The sequence below is a fragment of the Barbatula barbatula genome (assembly GCF_947034865.1).
Source record: "Barbatula barbatula genome assembly, chromosome: 24".
Classification (NCBI taxonomy): Eukaryota; Metazoa; Chordata; class Actinopteri; order Cypriniformes; family Nemacheilidae; genus Barbatula; species Barbatula barbatula.
The window spans coordinates 13,359,024-13,377,786 of NC_136787.1; the positions used below are offsets into that span (position 1 = coordinate 13,359,024).

The following is an 18,763-nucleotide window of genomic DNA, read 5'->3' on the forward strand; positions in this document are numbered from 1 at the left end:
ACCGCAAAATTAAAATAAAATAAAACGAGACCAAACTACATAAAAGGGTGCAAATTAAACTTATTTAGAGAGTACAAGATCGGTCTTAATAGCCTTTCTATTTTTACTCTTACAGTAGTGTGATATTGTTTTAGCTCTGCTAAAAGGTGCGAGGAGAACGCGAAGCTCCGCGGTCAGCAGATTATAACGAAATATGCAGTGTTGAGTGAAATAAACTTTATAAAAAAGTTATTTTTATGTAATATACTTGATAAAAAATATTTTTATGTAATAAAAATAATTTGGTGATTGAAATGTTTTAAAATAGGTTTCATTCCAAGTGTGATATCGTATTGTGTGCGGTTATACGGTTAACCTTTTCTTTAACGTTACTAAAGGTTGACCATTAACCTAAAGGTTGAGATTTCATTTTATTTATAGAAGTTCATTATCAATGTCTAAGGCCATTACAGCACTGATTCAGACACAGTTGTGATGATATGGATGAATGCAGGATGTGGCTTTCAGATACTTTCCATGCTGGTTCAGACTTCTAGCTCAGCTTTCATGTTTACAGTTTGAACCATCGTGTTTTGCTTTAAAGCTTCGGTGTATAAAACACAGTAATGTCTAGTATTCTTTAAAAACATGACAAGTTTCTCAATACATTCAAGAGATGGATATAATAACGAAGTCAACAGTAACATGTTTTTTATTTAGTAATGACAAATGTACAGGGAAATGTTTCTATTGGTATTATTCTGAATTAATAAGTGTTTCCAATAAATGTCATAAAATATCACACATAAATTAAGTGTCCCAGATAGTAGTTGACTTACAGGGTCGACAAGCTTAAAAACATGCGGCAAGTTTTTGCACAGTATTTCTACACCCCCTAAAGTCCTGATGTGTCTATTTTACTTTGATTTCGATCTTATCTTGCACACTGTAGATGGACTGGTTTTGCAAAAGCTGCCCTCCTGCTCTTCTCTTTTCAAAACATGTTTGACACCAACAACACATGGACAAACAATAACTGAAAATTTGTCCTAAGAGCATTAGTATTAAGTGTCTCTGGACCAGCTTTACTTTTTGCACCAAGACCATTATAGAAGCGTCAGATATCTGACCCCAAATCTGTGTTTTACAGATTTTTTCTAATTCCAGTTCAGCTTTCAAGTATGCGTCTTAGTTTTAATGAGCAGATCTCTGTTGAATTCAGCATCTAGATTCACAGCACCGCTCTTGCTTCCGGGAGGATCTGTTATCAGAGTGAGTTTGTTGAACACTCCACGGCCAAAATAGTCAGCGACCACAGAGAAGCCATCATTGGAAGATTTCAACTAGGAGCAAGGAAAAAAAAGATGAAATGACTAAACTTTCACTCACATTACAGCTTACAACACTGGCAAAGTACCTGTTTAGTTTGTGGTCTTAACATTTTTATACAAATGACTGTTTTCAAGCCATGGATTCGCTCTTCAATTTTTGGATTTTATAGATGGTCAGTTTTAAATTTATGAGTCACATATTGTCTGTTATTTGCTATATTTGGAGCCTTTGTTTTGTTCGTACATATTGTCATGTCTCATGAATTCGTAAGCCAAAAAGTTTTTGGGAAATTCAAAATTGCCATTTTAACAACCCTTAGATTTCACATTTACATTTAGTCATTTAGCAGACGCTTTTATCCAAAGCGACTTACACAGAGTTCAGGGAGCAATAAGCGATATGTCATAAAAGAGCAATAGTACATTAGGTGCTAATACAAAGTTACTAGTTTCAACAAGAGCTAGACCACTACCTGTTGAGAGAAGAGGGTTAGTGTTTTTCAGAAGGAAACCATAGCAAATTAACTAAAATGATGTCATGACTGAAGAGTTCTGTGGTTGTTGACACTTGCAACTTTGTTAAAAATGTTTTTTTTAAAGCAGGAGGAAATGAGCACCTGTCTATTGAAATGGTCGTGAAGATCTCGTTTCTGATCTTGTGCACGCAGCATGTCCATGACCTTCCTGTTTTCAGGGGTGCAGGTGGGACACTCTGCCTCGCTCTCAGCGAAACTCTCTAAGCAGTGCTGGTGGAACGAGTGGCCGCACAGGAAGTGCACAGAAGGTAACTCTAGTGGGCTGTTACACATGCTGCACTTGGTCTTTTGGAAAATCTTTGCACTGAAACAGTAAGAATGTTAATTAAAAAACAATTTGACAAACCTCTGGGACTTTTAGAAATTTGACAGGGACGTTTGTGGAACAGTAACCACATGACAGCAATGGGATACAGGCTCACCAAGATTTGAGTTCCTGGATCTCAGCTCGCAGATGGGTAGTCTCATCTCTGTACTGTCGAATCTTTTTTTCATCTTCTTCAATCTGCCGGGTTTCCCGTTCTAGTTTATTTATCAAATAGTCTTTTATGACCGACAGAGAGGCTGTGGAGTTATGGGCCAAAGTCTGCACCACTGTAGTCAAAAACAGATTTGAATTATGTTGAACACCATGAAATACATAAAAAAAAAATTGAGTTCCTCAGAATCAACATTATTGTTCGATGTTCGACTAAGGGGGTTGTATTGTGCAGCCCAAAAGCCTGAAGAAAGGGTCTTGGTTTTAAAACACGCAGGATTGAGAAAATAAAGTGCTTGACTGATGTTAAAGAGTTATTAAGAGAGATAAAGCTCAGGACCTGATAGATGCGAGTTATAAGAGCTTAATTATCTTAAATATTAAATATCATGTGTAAACTACAGCTTTTGCACCCAAGTGCCTTACTCACTTAGAAGGGCAGAGCTCTAGAAGTGGAAATTCGAAAGGGAGACTAGCAACTGTCTCTCATAACATCGCCGTTTCCACTCTTAAATAAAAAGGTGTGTTGGTGCAGTCACAGTAATGCACTGGATGTAAATGTCATGCATAAAGTAAAAACAGTCATGGGTCAAGATCCTTCTACATCCGGAATGAAAGCAGCAAGTGTTACATTCTGAAGCTTAGACGTGTGAAAACCACAAGTGAGTTTACGTCTAACTTTTAAACCTTGTGCAATAGAGAATTCAGAAGCACTTTGTACTTACCCAGAAGTGGAGGCATCAGGTTATTTTGATCGATGTGCTGCAGTACTTCGCTAATGTAAGCTTTGCAGTTTTCTTCTTTGCGTGCAAAGTAGCCTAGCGCCTGTTCCCACAAACACGCCTCCTTGTCACCATAACGCTTACAGGCCTCAACAACTTTTCCATATTCTTCATTCTGCATGTGGTAATGCATGATCTGCTGGTATCTACAGAGAAGCCCGGTTCAGTCACTATGAAGCATTCACTTTCATTAGATAATTTAGTAAATGTTATATCTTTAAATGAAAATTCTGTCATCATTTATTCCCCCTCAGATTGTTCAAAACCTGTAAACATGTATTTGTTCGGCTGAACACAAGTGAAAGATATTTGACTGTATGTCAGTAACCATACAGATGTCATCCCCTATTGACTCCCATCGTATTTATTTTCTCTTCTATGGCAGTCAATGGGGGATCATAAATGTTTGGTTACTTACATTCCTCTTCCTTTGTGTTCAGCAGAACAAAGAAATTATACAGGTTTGGACAAATCTGAGGGTCAGTAAATGATGTCAGACTTTTCATTTTTGGGTGAACTATCCCTTTCAATATGAGTGAAATACAGTCTTATGGACTACTTTATATTTTTAAATATCCAGGGAGAGAAATTGGGTGGAGATTTATATATTTTTCTATGAAATGGCAAACGTTATGCACACTTCAAACATTCATTTTTTTATCATTTATGGTTTTAAAAATATGTCCCAAACTAGAGTCCCCCAGTGAATCTCAGCCACTGTAAATATTTTATGGCTTTTTATCTCAAAGCTTAGTCTCAGTTTCAGTCCCAGTATACTTTTATCAAGGTTATAACCGTTACACAAAAACTACTGAAACATTGCTGGTGACCAAAATCTAAAAACAAAATTTACTTGGTGAATAAACTGAAAAAAGTAAAGTGAAATAAGAACTAATTCACCTTAAATAGTACCATAAAACATGAATCGATAAAACGACAAAAGACAATTGCTTAAACTGCTAAAAATAAAAAGAACCTAAAATATAAATATAATAAAACTATAGTAACTTTAACTTTAATTGCATACCCAAAGGTAAATATATAATTGTAGCTAGAAAAACACAATTTATTTTCTGAATTAGTGAGAGGAAAGACAATCACATACAGCATGCCCTTTTCATAAAGGTACAGCACTCCTTCTTTAAAGTTGTGCATTTGGCAGAGGACCAGGGCCTTGTCAAACACAGTGTTGTCACTCCTCAGCAGAGACAATGCTGCCTCCTGCAGGACTCTCTTCTTCTGCCAGACAGTGAGACAAAGACGTTTTCATCAGTCATGAGCAGGGCTCTTTGGACATTCCCAAACATACCTTGCAATAAATGCATGTTTTACCTCTGGATCCTGCTCGTGTGCCCAGTCCTGCAGTCTGAGCTCGAGAAGAGTGTCATAAACCCCCTCGGGAGACAACGGATCCACCTCTATCATGTGTTCTAGGAACGCTCGCAACTCCCGTGGGTTATTGGCAAAGACAGGTATGAACTCTTCGGGATTGGCCTGGGATTTGTCAGTGTCAAAACAAAGAGGATTGAAAGAAAATCTTGAGCTCACTATGGTCTTCAGTATATTTGATCAGGATGACACTAATATCGCTTCAATTGAATTACCTTTCCCACTGTCTTGTCGAGACTTTCCTTATCGGTCGAGTCCTTGCTGGGCTGATAGTCTGTGCAGAGGCGCTTTAGCAGGATGGTTGTGCTTTCGGGTACATGATGCATTAGAGTTTTACCATAACGCTTCATGTTACTCTCCGCCTGATTAAATGGCAACCTTCCTATGTAGCGTAACGCCTCCTGATAATTCTGTGGAACAAAATATGGAAATTTGTTGTGGACAAAATGAAAAAGGAACGTTGAGAAACTATAGAGAGGTCACCTTCAAATCCTCCAGCTGGATCTTCAGGTACCATTCGTGATGCACGTGTCTCTCTGCCAGGAACACGGCGTGACTGTGATAACCAGCCTGACGCAACACTTTGATGGCGATTTCAACATCGAAATGCACCTCACTTTCATTGCTCTACATTTCGAGACACACATGTGTAAAATAAGTTTTTGTTCATTGTCAAGACTGTATTCAAATGCCTAAGGGTGCCACCCAAAAACTATTTTTCAGCAGACCTTTATAAATTCTTCTAGTTTGGAGCTGTCCTTCAGTTTAGTGTAGCAATTGAGCAGTAGAGTTGTGTGGTCAGCGTTGGCCAGAGACTGTCTGTGTAGGGCCTGTAGGTACGCCGTCAAGTTATGTATCCTCTGCGCATCCAAAAATTTACGAATTACATATGAGGGTTCAAGCTTTCCAATGGTGCTGAAAAACAAAGTGGAGCACAACATGAAATTGTGACATTGCGTGTGTTTACGGTTTTAAATTACTAATACAGTATTATACAGTAGCCCCTCAGGTTGTTCCAAACCTGAACACAAAGGAAGATATTTGGAAGAATGTCAGTAACCAAACAGATCTAATCCCCTATTGATTCCCGTAGTATTTATTTTCCTTACTTTGGTAGTAAATGGGGGATGAGATCTGTTTGGTTACTGACATTCTTCCAAATATCTTCCTTTGTGTTCAGGTTTGGAACAACCTGAGGGGGAGTAAATGATGACAGAATTTTCATTTTTGGGTATACTATCTCTTTAATGTCCGTATTCTAAAACAAATAGGATAATATTTTTGTGATTTACTGATTTCTACAAAAACTCATTATTCATAATGTAAAGAACATTCTGAGAAAATATAGCCTTATAAAATATAATATCTTTAATATTGTCTGAGTAACGCCATGTCGAAGATTGATATGAATATTCAGGAAGCCAAATTATTAAAAGAAAATTGTTTATTTCTCTATCTAAAATAATTAATTTCAGTGTTATAAATAAAAAAGCGAGTACTGTACATCAAATTCTATCCTGTAATCTATAATTTACAGTAATAAACACACTCCTTCAATGATCAACATTTCTTTTGGATTATGAGACTTTAGCCTAGATTTCACAGACAGGGACACAAATTTAGGAATTTCTGAAATACTATTTATACACCTACCGAATATACTGTTGAATAGCTCCATCATGATCCCCTTTATTGTAGAGGTGGTCTCCGTATTGCCTAAATATCTCAGACAGACCATCATTGTCCAGGTGTTGACTCTTAGCCAAGTTAATAGCCATCACAAACAGGTTTTTCTTAAACAACATCTACAAAACACAGACAATAGTTAACTACCATCAATGATCACAAAGCAATTCATGTTATTTAAAAAAGCTTTTTCAAAGTAATGCAACATTTTACCTTTCAATACTGTACTGATATTTTCTTGCAAATAATCTTTGTAGTTACATTTTAGATACTTGCCTCTAACTTGGTTTGTGTGTCTTTTTCTTGCAGCGTGTACATTGTTCTGTCTCTAGTAAGCACGTAGAATGAGCCCCACTCTGCCAGAACGTCAATGACATCATCAAATACAGCACTATATGCGATGAATTTGTTGTCCAGGTCGTATATGGTAAGGGTGTGTTTCACTGTAGGGGACGTCCCTCCACTGGCATAATCGGATCTGTACGAATAAAAAACATTTTGCAGGATTTTAAATGGAATTAAATAGTAAGTGAAAGACAAATGATTTAAGCAATACCAAAACGTCCTACTTGGTAGGTGACTTGTTGTTGTCTGTAAGCATAAGTAGGTATCCTCTGTGCCAGTGAGTCAGAAGTTTGTGCCCTTCGAAAGCAAAGCAGGGTCCTCTCTCATCCGGCTGGTACAAATACACACAGTCATCTCCGGCCACTATGAACTGAGAGTCCTGCGACGGGTCTGTGAGTGCAAAGCAGCGGAGAGCGCAACCATGCGTGTCCAATTCTACACACGGGTACTCTTTCAGCGACAATGTGTAACACTGTTGACACACATAATAACAATATGAGTGCTGTTCTTCATTCCAAATTATTTTACAAACGCAGGGGTAATGCATACCTTCACTTTTTCTAAGGTGGCAACAAACAGGTGCGTGATTTTGCCAGCTTGCCGGAAAGCCAGACCTGTGATTGGACAGTTGCCCTCGGGGAGACTGAGTGTTTTACTGTGTCTGTCTCTGGTGATGTCACCCTTTGTCAGCACAACACTGCCATCTGTAAAACCTAAGCATGCAATACAGATATTAAAAGAATTGCTTTTTTCTGGAATCAAAATAAGACAACAATCTATATTCAAGCAAATGTAACTTGTTTTCTTTGTTTACATTAATGGCAAGAAAAAAAGAGAACACATGTGAATCTCTTACCTATAGCCATGAAATTAAGGTTTTCGTGTACACTAAGACAAGACACTTCGGTGGGTTTGTTTCCAGGAATAGCAGGGAATATGCGGGTGCACAGTGGACTGCCGCTGTCTCTTTTATCAAGGTTCCAAACCTTCACCTGTCGTGCACACAGAAACACATCGACTTAAATAAAGATATTGGAAACACAGACAGGTACTTGCATTTCAAATTTAGCTTAAGAGGACCCTAATTCTTACCAGAGGATTAATACCCTGCTCATCCTCACCCACCGACACCAGGATGTTGTGTTGCTTCAGCTGATAGAGGTGTGTAACGCGCAGTTTATAAGCTTGAAAGCAGGAGAGCTGAAGGGAGCGGGTTAAAAACCAAATCTGTCCATCCATATGTGCAATAACCGAGTTAAAGAAACACATAACTGTATGGCATGCGTACATGTTTACATAAATGACCGAAACACGTCTAGCATGTGCAAATATCAACTAACGTCACACGATTGCCAATTGCATTAAAACTCTCATTCGAATATATTGAAATACTGGAATTATGGTCTGGAAGTGTCCTCATTGCTATCAAGCAATATGCCCAACGTTAGCATTTTAAGGATATCTCCAAGCACAATATGCCCTCGGCCCGAATCGCATGCCGATATACCCAGCGGTAGCTGGAAATTCTTCCCATTTTCGCCAGGATCTTTAACCGTTTCTTTATCGAAAAACACAAATCGTCTCCACTGTAGGAACGCTGCCATTTTCCAAGCGATTCCTGTTTAGCAATATCATGTGACTACAGCACGGTCATGTGATCAGGGGAAGGCTCTACTTCTGTTTTAGCTTGGGCATAAATCAATCCCTTTATGGTTAGCATATAACGTTAAGTTACTATTAATTCCCCAGCCCCTTGCCAAAATAAACCATACTTAACAAACTTAACACAGCAAACTTTAATAAGTTAAATATCCTATATTCTTCAAAAGATTGGCTTCTTTATTTGGCTTTTGAATCTATGTGTTTATCTATTAAGCCGATTTTTTATCGTCTCTGAAAGAATGAGAACATACGTTTCCCATCTTGTGAATATATAACATTGCTCAAATTATTTAAAAATAATCAAATAAAAATGTGCCGATTATTTGAACTTCAGCACTGAAGTGAACTACAGCGAAGCGACATCAAAAACTACAACTAGTCGCACAGCCGTTATGTTATTCCCATTTCACGTGGACCAATCAGATCCTTACTTAAATACACGATCGACCACTAACGCACGCAGGCTGGCACGTGGACCAATCATCGCTCTCCATTTCGAGGTGAAGGGGCAGGACTTACCAGCACCGAGACTCGCGAAGCTGCGAATTGTGTGGATCCAATAAGATCACGCCGCGTTCCGGGCCCGATGTGTTAGAGCAAGCCGGTGATTGCAAGAGCAAAACCACCGAGCGTTCGAGGTAACGTGAGTGTGCTCATAGAGCATTGCTGGTTCATGCTATCGTTTTAGCACCTGAAAGACATTTGACATCTAGTATCAATACGGAAGTTTTGGTTCATATTAAAGGCAGAATAAGCATTTCAAAAGTATTGCTGTTCAGGTGTCCGGTGTGTTTGATACTTAACGTTATCTGGAACCGCTTTAAACTTCATCTGACATAAGGTAAGTGCCATTCTGTATCACTTTATTCCCTTGTCTGAGATACGACAGTTTGTGTATCTGTGCAACGATAAGACATGGTTGCATTATGTTTGGAGATGCAGGATGTTGAGTTGTTAGCCAGTGCGTGTTTGTGTGTTGACCATCATTCAAAACATCATGTAAATACTTTTGTTTCAGCATTTTTCATTGAAAGTGGCCGCTGTGTTTGCAGTCCAGTACCAACCGATGAAATTGACAGTTTGGGGTGGGGGGGATGAACACCATCGGGGGATACGTCATGAAGGCTACTAGAAGTTTCAATTCTTGCATATTTGACTGGATTTGCATCAGCCTTAAACATCGATCGAGGGATAACTTGAGCCGTAAAACATTAAGATAAATCAGAAAATTGCACTTTGAAATATATATCCAATACTCGAATAAGATCCTTTTGTTGATAGACACTGGATGCACCTGGGCCACGTAGGGTCTCTATCGAGCATCAAAGCTTTACGTTATTGTATTGCGATCCACGTGCTCCCGTGCATTGTCTCAGACCTGTGGGAGGGACCAGAGGAAGTCAATGGGATGTACAGCATGTTCTAATGCATGCGTTTACTTTTACACCTGTGACACTGACAGTCTCCACCTTCATGTCCCTATATGGTGTTTATCAGGATGGTGATGCAATACTAGTCAGACATAGCTAAGATAATAATAACTGATATTACTACTGTGGTAGTTTGAAGAATATTGCTCACTTTGGTTTACTTCCTGTTTTCTGGATTACTGACTTTTCAAAGATGCATGGTGCCCTCTAGCCTGTTTTCTGTTAAAGATGAGGTAACACGCACCGTTTTTGCCAGTCTCATAATATTCTTGAGAACCTATACAGTAGTATTGTATACGCCGTATATTCGGCACATCTACAGCACAAGCATATTAAACATCATCGCATTGATTCAATATAAGCTTGTGTTGTTTACATTATGCACGTACACATGCAGAGGACCAACAAATCACAGACATATGACTTGGTTTGACATTTGCCACGTACAGCTCATGTCAGGCATCTTTTAGCGCTTTTAGCCCTTGTTATGAAATTGGAATCCATGTTTGAAAAGCTATCACATTAAACAGTGTCTAGAAGTCAGATAGCATGAAATAGCATGTTGCCTCCGCTTTAAAGTTGTCTTTGTTTATTCTCTGCAGGTCACAATGAGGGAGAAGCTGTCATTATGGGCTGTTTGTTGCCTGTTGGCAGCATTCCTGCCTTCTCAAACTGGTAAATAAAATGCATTATAGTACATTGTCCCAGCCTCGAATACGGGTAAAGTCAAGAGGGGTTCATGCTTTTTCAGTTTTCGGACCTAGGCTTTGGAACAGCCTGCCTCCTATCTTTGAGATCCATGACCGCTGTACATGATTTCAAATTTCGGTTAAAGCTTTTTTTTCTTGATCCGGCATTCAAATAATTAATATTTTTTTTCTGCGTTGTAAACTCTGAATCTGTAAAGCACAGAGGTCAACTCCTGTTGTGTTTATTTGTACTATATAAATAAAACTAATGAATAAATTAAAAGCAGTTTTAGAGAGAATTGTCTCTTTAGTTTGTTAAATTTTATCTAAATGGCTTATTCAATAGACTCCTTTTGAAAATAAGAATGTGTGTCCGATTTCTTTTTGTTTTTATATTGCAGAATCAATAGCTGTGATGTCTGTGGATTTAGGCAGTGAATGGATTAAACTGGCTATTGTTAAACCCGGTGTGCCAATGGAGATTGTACTAAACAAGTATGTTTTGTAAAATACAATCCATTCTTATAAATTATTACACAGCCATGTAATGCTATGACAACTTTTCTTGTTTGTTTGTTAATTTCAATCTTTTTTTGCAGGGAGTCCAGGCGGAAAACCCCAGCAGCTGTGTGCTTAAAGGAAAACGAGAGGCTTTTTGGTGATGGTGCTTTGGGAGTGGTAAATCCTTTTCCTGTATAATTCAATCATGTAAATCAAATTTTCACGTTTAATGACCATAATTGCATCAACATATTTATACATTTACAGGCTGTAAAGAACCCCAAAGTGGTTTACAGATTTTTCCAGAACCTTTTGGGAAAGACTGTGGACAACCCGATGGTGGCACAGTATCAGAAACATTTCCCTGAGCACCAGCTGCTGAGAGATGAGAAAAGAGGAACCGTGTATTTCAAATACTCTGAGTGAGTATTGGAGCAGGTGCATTGAATGGTAGTGAATGTTTTTTAAAGCAATGAAACTAAATGCTATTTGCTATCCAGAGACATACAGTACACTCCAGAGGAACTTTTGGGCATGGTGCTGAACTACTCCCGTGGTTTGGTTCAAGACTTTGCAGGTACATAGGGGTACTTCGAATAGAACAAACAAACCTTCTAGATGGGAATATTTGAACAATCACTTCTAATACTGTCTTTGTTTTCTTTTTACAGAGCAGACCGTAAAAGATGCTGTTATCACAGTGCCAGCGTATTTTAATCAGGCAGAACGCAGGGCAGTCCTGCAAGCTGCCCACATTGCGGGTCTGAAGGTCCTTCAGCTTATCAATGATAATTCTGCGGTGGCTTTGAACTATGGAGTCTTTAGGCGGAAGGACATCAACGCTACTGCACAGGTGCTTCTGGGAGGATTTTAATGTAATTTAGAAAAAAACTGTTAATAGTTTATCTTATAATATTATTATTATTATTATTATATTTAAAATATAAAACCGCATAAGAGGTCTATCTTTGTTCTTCTTATTTATTTATTTTGCTGTCACAACCATATGACACATTTAAAGAAATTGAACCTACCCATCAACAAGTAACCAAACTCATAACTTTTTATAGAACGTCATGTTTTATGATATGGGATCAGGCAGCACAACAGCCACCATCGTCACATATCAAACCGTGAAGACCAAGGAGTCCGGCACCCAGCCACAGCTTCAGATCCGTGGAGTTGGGTTAGTAATACCGTATCCTGCACCATTTATCACGGCTGCGATGGTTAGTTACCTGGATGCATGCAGGTATTTTAACTCCACCACATGATGTTAATCTGTCTGTTATGTTCAGGTTTGATCGAACGCTGGGCGGCTTTGAGATGGAGATGAGACTCCGAGATCATCTTGCCAAACTCTTTAACGAACAGAAGAAGTCAAAGGAGGACGTGAGAGAGAATCACCGAGCTATGGCCAAACTGCTCAAAGAGGCTCAGAGACTGAAGACTGTGCTAAGTGCCAACGCTGAACATACGGCACAGGTACTGACATATAGGACATTAGAACGAAGTTCAAATCTGATTAAAAACATTAAACAAATCTTTCCTTCATTTCCTTTCTTTAGTGATATGAAGGTTAGAATTTCTTAGTACATTATACATCAACTTTTCACTCAAGTTTTAATGCTGATAAAAATGTATAATAATGAATTTAAAGGTGCGATGTGTAATTTTTGGAAGATCTATTTACAGAAATGCAATATAATAAACATACGTAACTCTCCTGATATCTGTCTTTTTAGATTGAAGGTTTGATGGATGACATAGACTTTAAAGCAAAAGTTACTCGATCTGACTTTGAGGCACTCTGTGAGGATCTGTTTGATAGAGTACCAGGACCTGTGAAGGAAGCATTTGCTGCTGCCGAGATGACCCTGGTGAGAAGCTTCATAGCTCCATGTTTTGGCTTCACATGGCAGTTTTATCTATTTTCCCGAACAGCTCAGAGTAAAAATGATCTATTTTCTTCATATTCCAATAGGACGAAATTGAACAGGTGATTTTGGTTGGAGGATCCACCAGAGTTCCCAAAGTGCAAGATGTTTTACTTAAAGCTGTGGGAAAGTATGTTTCTTGTATCTTCTCAATCTTACCTTAGTATTTTTTGGTTGCTTTGAAAAATATTTGTTAAAAATTTCATCATACATCGCTGCTTCTGTAAAATATGCTTTTTACTACCAGCCAAACCCAGATCCCTTTGTTCAGACTGTTTCGAACGCCTGGTTAATGGTTTTGTCTCATGTTTTCCGTCTCCAGAGAGGAACTAAGCAAGAACATCAATGCTGACGAAGCTGCGGCAATGGGTGCCGTCTATCAGGCAGCTGCGCTTAGCAAAGCCTTCAAAGTCAAACCTTTCCTGGTCAGAGATGCAGCAGTGTTTCCCATTCAGGTAAGAGGAAGACAACATCTGCCACAAATCTAACATAAACAAATTGTTAAACTATAGAGCAAACACACCTAAGGGATTCTCTGATTGGTTCCTAATGTCTTTTTTCAGGTGGAGTTCAACCGCGAGGCCGAGGAAGAAGAGGGTGTGAAGACCATGAAGCACAACAAGCGTATTTTGTTTCAGAGAATGGCCCCATATCCCCAGAGGAAAGTCATCACGTTTAACCGATACATGGACGATTTTGTCTTTTACGTCAACTATGGAGACCTCAGCTTCCTCAGCGAAGAGGACATGAAGTTAGTGGACGGTTACGTTTTGTTTGCTGTACTAAAATACCAAGTTCTGTCTCAAGATACCTGTCCATTGTGTCATTTTGGCCCATGATGAAACCAAGCTTTGTCTTTTAGAGTGTTTGGCTCTCAAAATCTAACCACGGTGAAACTGTCTGGAGTGGGCAACAGCTTTAAGAAGCATTCGGATGCTGAATCAAAAGGCATAAAGGCACATTTTAACATGGATGAGAGTGGGGTGTTACTTCTGGACCGGGTAAGTTTTCTTCGTAGATAATCTTATGTTCCTTTTCCCAGACAAATGTATTTTAAACGCCATGTTATTGTGATGTCAATGAACCTTAACTTTGAAAGTTTGCTGTTTCAGGTGGAATCTGTGTTTGAGACTATTGTTGAAGAAAAGGAAGAGGAGTCAACCCTCACAAGTAAGTTTTGAAATCACAGAATGGTTATATAATGAATATGTGATTTACATTGCATTAAAGAATAATTTGTGAATTTTTCATCACTCATTCAAAGTTTTTTTTTATTAAAGAGCTTGGAAACACCATTTCCAGCTTGTTTGGAGGCAGCAGTGCAGAGCCAAATCAAAATGTTACAGAACCAGTTACGGTAAATCTGCTTTAGCGAATGACTCTTCATGTTTTTATTCTTGAGTCTTGTGGTTGACATTTGAGTAACTGCTTAAATACTCCAGGATGAGGAGGAAGTGACTGGGAAAGATCAGGAACAGTCGGAGAAACAAGAAGAGTCTGAACCGGAGAAATCTGAGGCAGAGGAGGGGAAGGATGGAGGAGAGCCTCAGGCAGATGAACAGAAAGAGGCTAACACAGAGACTCAGGTGAGACAGATAATCACCTTTCTGAAAAGGCATAGATAATTATGGAATTACATAACTCAAATTTCTTGTTCCACCCTGACCATGTGTTCCCGGGGTATTATACAACATTCAGTGCACCTGCAGTAGCACGTGACTACAGATGACTTGCATGCAAAACAATCCCTAAAAACAAATTACAGATTCACTGACTCTAGGTATACAATTTATTCACGATTTTATTTTCAAACCAATAAGAAATGAACAACTGCCCTTTTATTATTTCTTAAATGCTGCACATTTCTTTGTAAAATATTTTTGTCAAATAACAATAATTAATGAATTTTTCAAAAGTGTCTTTGATATAAGCAAACTAAAACTTTGCTTTTCTTTGATTTGTTTACATTTAAGATATATTAGCATACTCAAGTTTGCAGTAAACACGAAGGCCCCTGCAGTCCAAAACATGTATTGCATTAATTTATCATCTCAGCTGACTTGAATTGTCACTATTAAAATCTATTTTCAATCCGCTTGTGGTGAATGTTACATCCCTAACTGACAAAGACATTTTGAGTGAGACCAATAAAAAATATATTTATTTAGTCAATTCATTTGTACCACATATTTTAATATAACAAATGTTATGTTTTATTCTTAAATTATCAAACTTGTTATATCTTACTATAATGTGCTTCTTTAATGCTACAACATTTAAGATCCAGGGTATGGGGTAGATCAAAATGTAATGTTGGCGAAGCCCGACAATGCGGTGTAACCTGGCAATTTATTGCAGATTGAAAAATCTTTATTTAAAAAAAAATATTTAAATGATGAGGAGATTTTGTTTTTTTACTCATAAATGCAAAATTTGGGTCCATTCTAAACGCTTTCCTCTTCATCACACAGGGAGAGAAGGAAGGCGAAAAGGCTGAAGACAAATCTGATGGTGAGAAACCAGAAGAGAAGGAAGCCGAGCAAAAAGCTAAACCACTGAAAAAGAGCAAAGTATCTGAAGACGTCACGGTTGAGCTTGAGGTGAAGGACATTCGTGATCCAAGCCCTGAAGATATGGAAGTGTCCAAAAAGAAGTAAGGACAAATCTCTCGTTTCTCAGAAGGAATTAATATGCAGGATTAATTAACCGAGAGCAGGATAAAGGAAAATGTGGCATGGTAAAGTAAGCTTTGTATCTCAAGGGATTTACTATGGTGTTCCTCCCTCATATCAGGCTGCAAGACCTCACTGACCGTGACCTGGAGAAACAGGAGAGAGAAAAGACACTGAACAGCCTGGAGGCTTTCATCTTTGAGACACAGGTACAATGAACCTTTCCACTTCCCACACCGATGTTTGAGCAGTGAGTCATAGATCCTGTGACGTGACCGCAATGGAAATGTTTTTGTCAAGAGCAAAACGTCAGGATTTATGGCTTTAATGCTTCATCTACAGAGAGTTTGATGAAATGTGTAGTTTGTAAAAGGCAATTTTGTCAAATGTACAATATTCTATAATGTAAATTTCTATCAATACCTTTCTGTCTTTTCAACTATTTTTACCTATCGGTCTTTCGTGTTTTTTCTAATTGGAGTTTAACCATTTCTACCTTGAATTTTTTCAAAGCTGCAATTCACAACTTTTTTGTTGCCCTATTTATCAACTAATTTGAATTTGGGCTGCATTTTGATGTTTTGAACCGAGGTGACGGTAGAGAGGCTAGTTGTGGATTGCAACTTTAAATCTTTTGCTCTCTTGCAAGCACCGTTATTTTCTTTCAACACATTTAAATCCATTCATTTTTCTATCTCTGTGCAGGATAAGTTATATCAAGATGAATACCAGGCTGTAGTGACTGAAGAAGAAAAAGAGCAGATCTCAGGAAAGCTGAGCGAGGCATCTAACTGGATGGATGAGGAGGGATACACGGCTGGCACTAAAGATCTGAAGGAAAAACTGTCGGAGCTGAAGAAGCTTTGCAAATCCATGTTCTTCAGAGTTGAGGAGAGAAGGAAATGGCCAGACAGACTGGCAGCGCTAGACACCATGCTCAACCACTCCAGTTTCTTCTTCAAGTGAGTGAGACCTCACTAAATGTATTCATCTATTCTGATAGCATTAGCCACAAGTTTGTGAAGAGATTCTAAATAAAAACTAAAGCATGTGTATTAAACATAGAAAAATATTTAGAAACGTTAAGCCCTGGTGCTCATGTGCATATTTCCATCTCCAAACTTTACACAAGTTTTTACTATACACTCTTCTGTTTCTGAGTTTGTATGTGTGATGAACAGGTAACAGGCCAAATATAAATTACAAAAAAGAAAATTATATTTGTGTGCTGTGTTCACAGGAGTGTTAAAGGGATTCCTGAAGATGACCAGATTTTCACCGATGTGGAGCTGAAGACATTAGAAAGGGTCATCAATGAGACAACAGTATGTACTTGTTGACATTTTTAGACACCAAAAGCATCTGAAGACTCACTTAAAAATGTTAAATCTGTTAATTAGAAAACTAAATATTTATTTAGATAATAAATAAAATATGTTTGGACACCCACTAGTCATCACATTCACTTGGAATTTGTTCCGTTAACTTAAGCGAAGTTTGTCCTTTAATATTTTGTCTAATGCAATATGATGTTTAGGCCAATCTTACCCTTTGCTTTTATAAATTATTTTAGACATGGAAAAACGAGACCGTCGCTACACAGGAGAAACTGTCCCCAACAGAGAAACCTGTTCTGCTGTCCAAAGACATTGAAGCTAAACTCTCCCTGCTAGACAGGGAGGTCAACTATCTGTTAAACAAAGCAAAGTTCGCTAAACCCAAGGATAAAAAAAAGCCTAAAGACAAGAACTCCACGTCTACAGAGAACATCAAAGCCAACAGCACTGAGGATGCTGAGAAGGTCATTCCACCCAAGAGCGATGGAGGTGAGAGGAGGCTCTTTGCGTCTATTGTTGTCAATGGATCTTAAGATTACTAGAATAACTGAACGAAAACCATAAGTAGTAAACATTGTTGTAAACTGTTGTTTTAGCGGAAGTGAAGCCAGCTGAGGAACCTCCAACAGCTGAAGAAAAAGAGAAGGAATCCATTCTTGAACTAAATCCAGCAGAAACTACGGAAGATACAGGTAAATCTTAATGTGGATCTAAAATCAAATCACATCTATATGTTTAGCATAGTTGTAAAAACTGTAATTCATAGATTGCATATGTAATAATTCTTTGTTTTTTATTTACAGAACCAACAGAGAGCAGTAAATTAGAAAACCATATAGAGGATGAATTATAACAACTGGAACTCTTAAAGGTTGTTTTTGTTGTATTTATTGACTCCGTTCAAAGTGGTTCAAAATTCCAGTTTTTTTTTTTTGCCCCTTCAACAAAACATCAAATTGAAACAACTTTCAAAAGACTATGTGAATATGTATATCTCATAATACCTCGTCCCATCTCTTTCTTTGCTTCTGTTCAGTGACTATAAGCCAAAAAACATCAACCATGACTCAAAGTAGAGATTAATATGAGAAACAAACAGGATTGTTCCTTAAAGATGAATTAATGATCTTCTCCCTCTCAAAAATGTCCCGTCTTTTTGTCAGTCACTATTTATACAAGGAAATCAAAAATGGCATGCTTGACCAAAGCAAACACATCCTTGTGAATGGTATTTTCATTGTTTATGAAAGTCATTTATAACGATTCGCTGGAAATTAATGTTTAAGTGCAAGCTTCATGTTTTCCTCCTGTTTTGTTTTGCCTTCACGTTGGAGAAATTTTAGTCAAAGGAAGTATGAATTCTTTCCAAAGTACATCTAAACTATGCACATTTTGAGAATTACATCTCAAAATGTGCTTTCCATCTCATCAGATAAAATGTTAAAAGATTATACCAGCTTGTTCACTTTTGTTCCATAAAGCCCATTTCCCTAAAACAATGTGTTCGAACTTGCGAACTTCCTGCTAACATCTACTCTAAACATCTGTATTTCTAGACTTTCAGTATCACATTTCTGCTGCACTGTCATCTAAAGAGTTGTACACTTTTATTCCCAACCTTGAATGACTGAAAGCTGTATGTTTTGTCACCACCTCTACCGGTTCTGTTATTTACTTTTTCATTACTGTCCTTCAGGTGTATGTGGAGTGATGTGTGTAATATTGAGTGATGTGTGTAATTTGGGGAGAAGATTGTTTCTAAACTGTTAATAAATAAAGTCTTTTTTTAAACTTCGCTGCGTATTGTGTAAAATCTTATGTTATTGCCTTTTAATAGAAAATTGTGACGACATGTAAACATTGGTGCACTTACATGTTGACTGTTGAGTGTGTCTAAAGTTTAAGACTACTACTGCATACTGCTTTGCACTGTTTGCCTGGCAGGGGGGGCTGCTTTAGAATTTTAAAGTTTTACTTAATGTTAAAAATAGGAATAGGTTTTATATTTA

The 18,763-nt window shown here is 37.9% G+C and overlaps 2 protein-coding genes across 3 annotated transcripts; one reads left to right on the plus strand and one right to left on the minus strand.

The window, feature by feature from the left end:
• Positions 1 to 663: 663 nt before the first annotated feature.
• Positions 664 to 8,197, minus strand: vps11 (VPS11 core subunit of CORVET and HOPS complexes). The gene is made up of 16 exons (XM_079448047.1): positions 7,989 to 8,197; positions 7,619 to 7,767; positions 7,383 to 7,518; positions 7,076 to 7,239; positions 6,751 to 6,998; positions 6,458 to 6,659; positions 6,149 to 6,300; positions 5,224 to 5,410; positions 4,979 to 5,122; positions 4,711 to 4,905; positions 4,439 to 4,600; positions 4,212 to 4,345; positions 3,050 to 3,252; positions 2,269 to 2,440; positions 1,928 to 2,150; positions 664 to 1,322 (listed from the first exon to the last, which is right to left on the minus strand). The coding sequence occupies exons 1-16, from the start codon at positions 8,128 to 8,130 to the stop codon at positions 1,155 to 1,157; spliced, it is 2,781 nt and encodes a 926-aa protein (XP_079304173.1). The 5' UTR covers positions 8,131 to 8,197; the 3' UTR covers positions 664 to 1,154.
• Positions 8,198 to 8,647: 450 nt separating this feature from the next.
• Positions 8,648 to 18,549, plus strand: hyou1 (hypoxia up-regulated 1). 2 transcript variants are annotated; one of them, XM_079449288.1, is made up of 25 exons: positions 8,722 to 8,826; positions 8,968 to 9,029; positions 10,221 to 10,293; positions 10,709 to 10,802; positions 10,907 to 10,985; positions 11,076 to 11,230; positions 11,309 to 11,385; positions 11,480 to 11,661; positions 11,879 to 11,994; positions 12,107 to 12,293; positions 12,554 to 12,688; positions 12,793 to 12,875; positions 13,068 to 13,200; positions 13,309 to 13,496; positions 13,608 to 13,746; positions 13,858 to 13,915; positions 14,026 to 14,102; positions 14,188 to 14,331; positions 15,217 to 15,398; positions 15,539 to 15,626; positions 16,123 to 16,379; positions 16,658 to 16,742; positions 16,991 to 17,243; positions 17,351 to 17,446; positions 17,558 to 18,549. In XM_079449288.1, the coding sequence occupies exons 3-25, from the start codon at positions 10,227 to 10,229 to the stop codon at positions 17,605 to 17,607; spliced, it is 2,925 nt and encodes a 974-aa protein (XP_079305414.1). In that variant the 5' UTR covers positions 8,722 to 8,826; positions 8,968 to 9,029; positions 10,221 to 10,226; the 3' UTR covers positions 17,608 to 18,549. The 2 variants fall into 2 exon arrangements, with proteins under 2 accessions (XP_079305413.1, XP_079305414.1); XM_079449287.1 differs by having other exon boundaries at positions 8,648 to 9,029.
• The last annotated feature ends 214 nt before the right edge of the window (positions 18,550 to 18,763 follow it).

Coding starts and splice junctions, on each gene's coding strand:
- vps11 (XM_079448047.1), bottom strand. CDS start 8,130: ATGGCAGCGTTCCTACAGTGGAGACGATTTGTGTTTTTCGATAAAGAA. Junction 2,441..3,049: donor CCTGATGCCTCCACTTCTGG/GTAAGTACAAAG, acceptor TTTTGACTACAG/TGGTGCAGACTTTGGCCCAT. Junction 2,151..2,268: donor ATCCAGGAACTCAAATCTTG/GTGAGCCTGTAT, acceptor TTACTGTTTCAG/TGCAAAGATTTTCCAAAAGA.
- hyou1 (XM_079449287.1), top strand. CDS start 10,227: ATGAGGGAGAAGCTGTCATTATGGGCTGTTTGTTGCCTGTTGGCAGCA. Junction 11,995..12,106: donor CTTCAGATCCGTGGAGTTGG/GTTAGTAATACC, acceptor TGTTATGTTCAG/GTTTGATCGAACGCTGGGCG. Junction 13,201..13,308: donor CAGCAGTGTTTCCCATTCAG/GTAAGAGGAAGA, acceptor GTCTTTTTTCAG/GTGGAGTTCAACCGCGAGGC.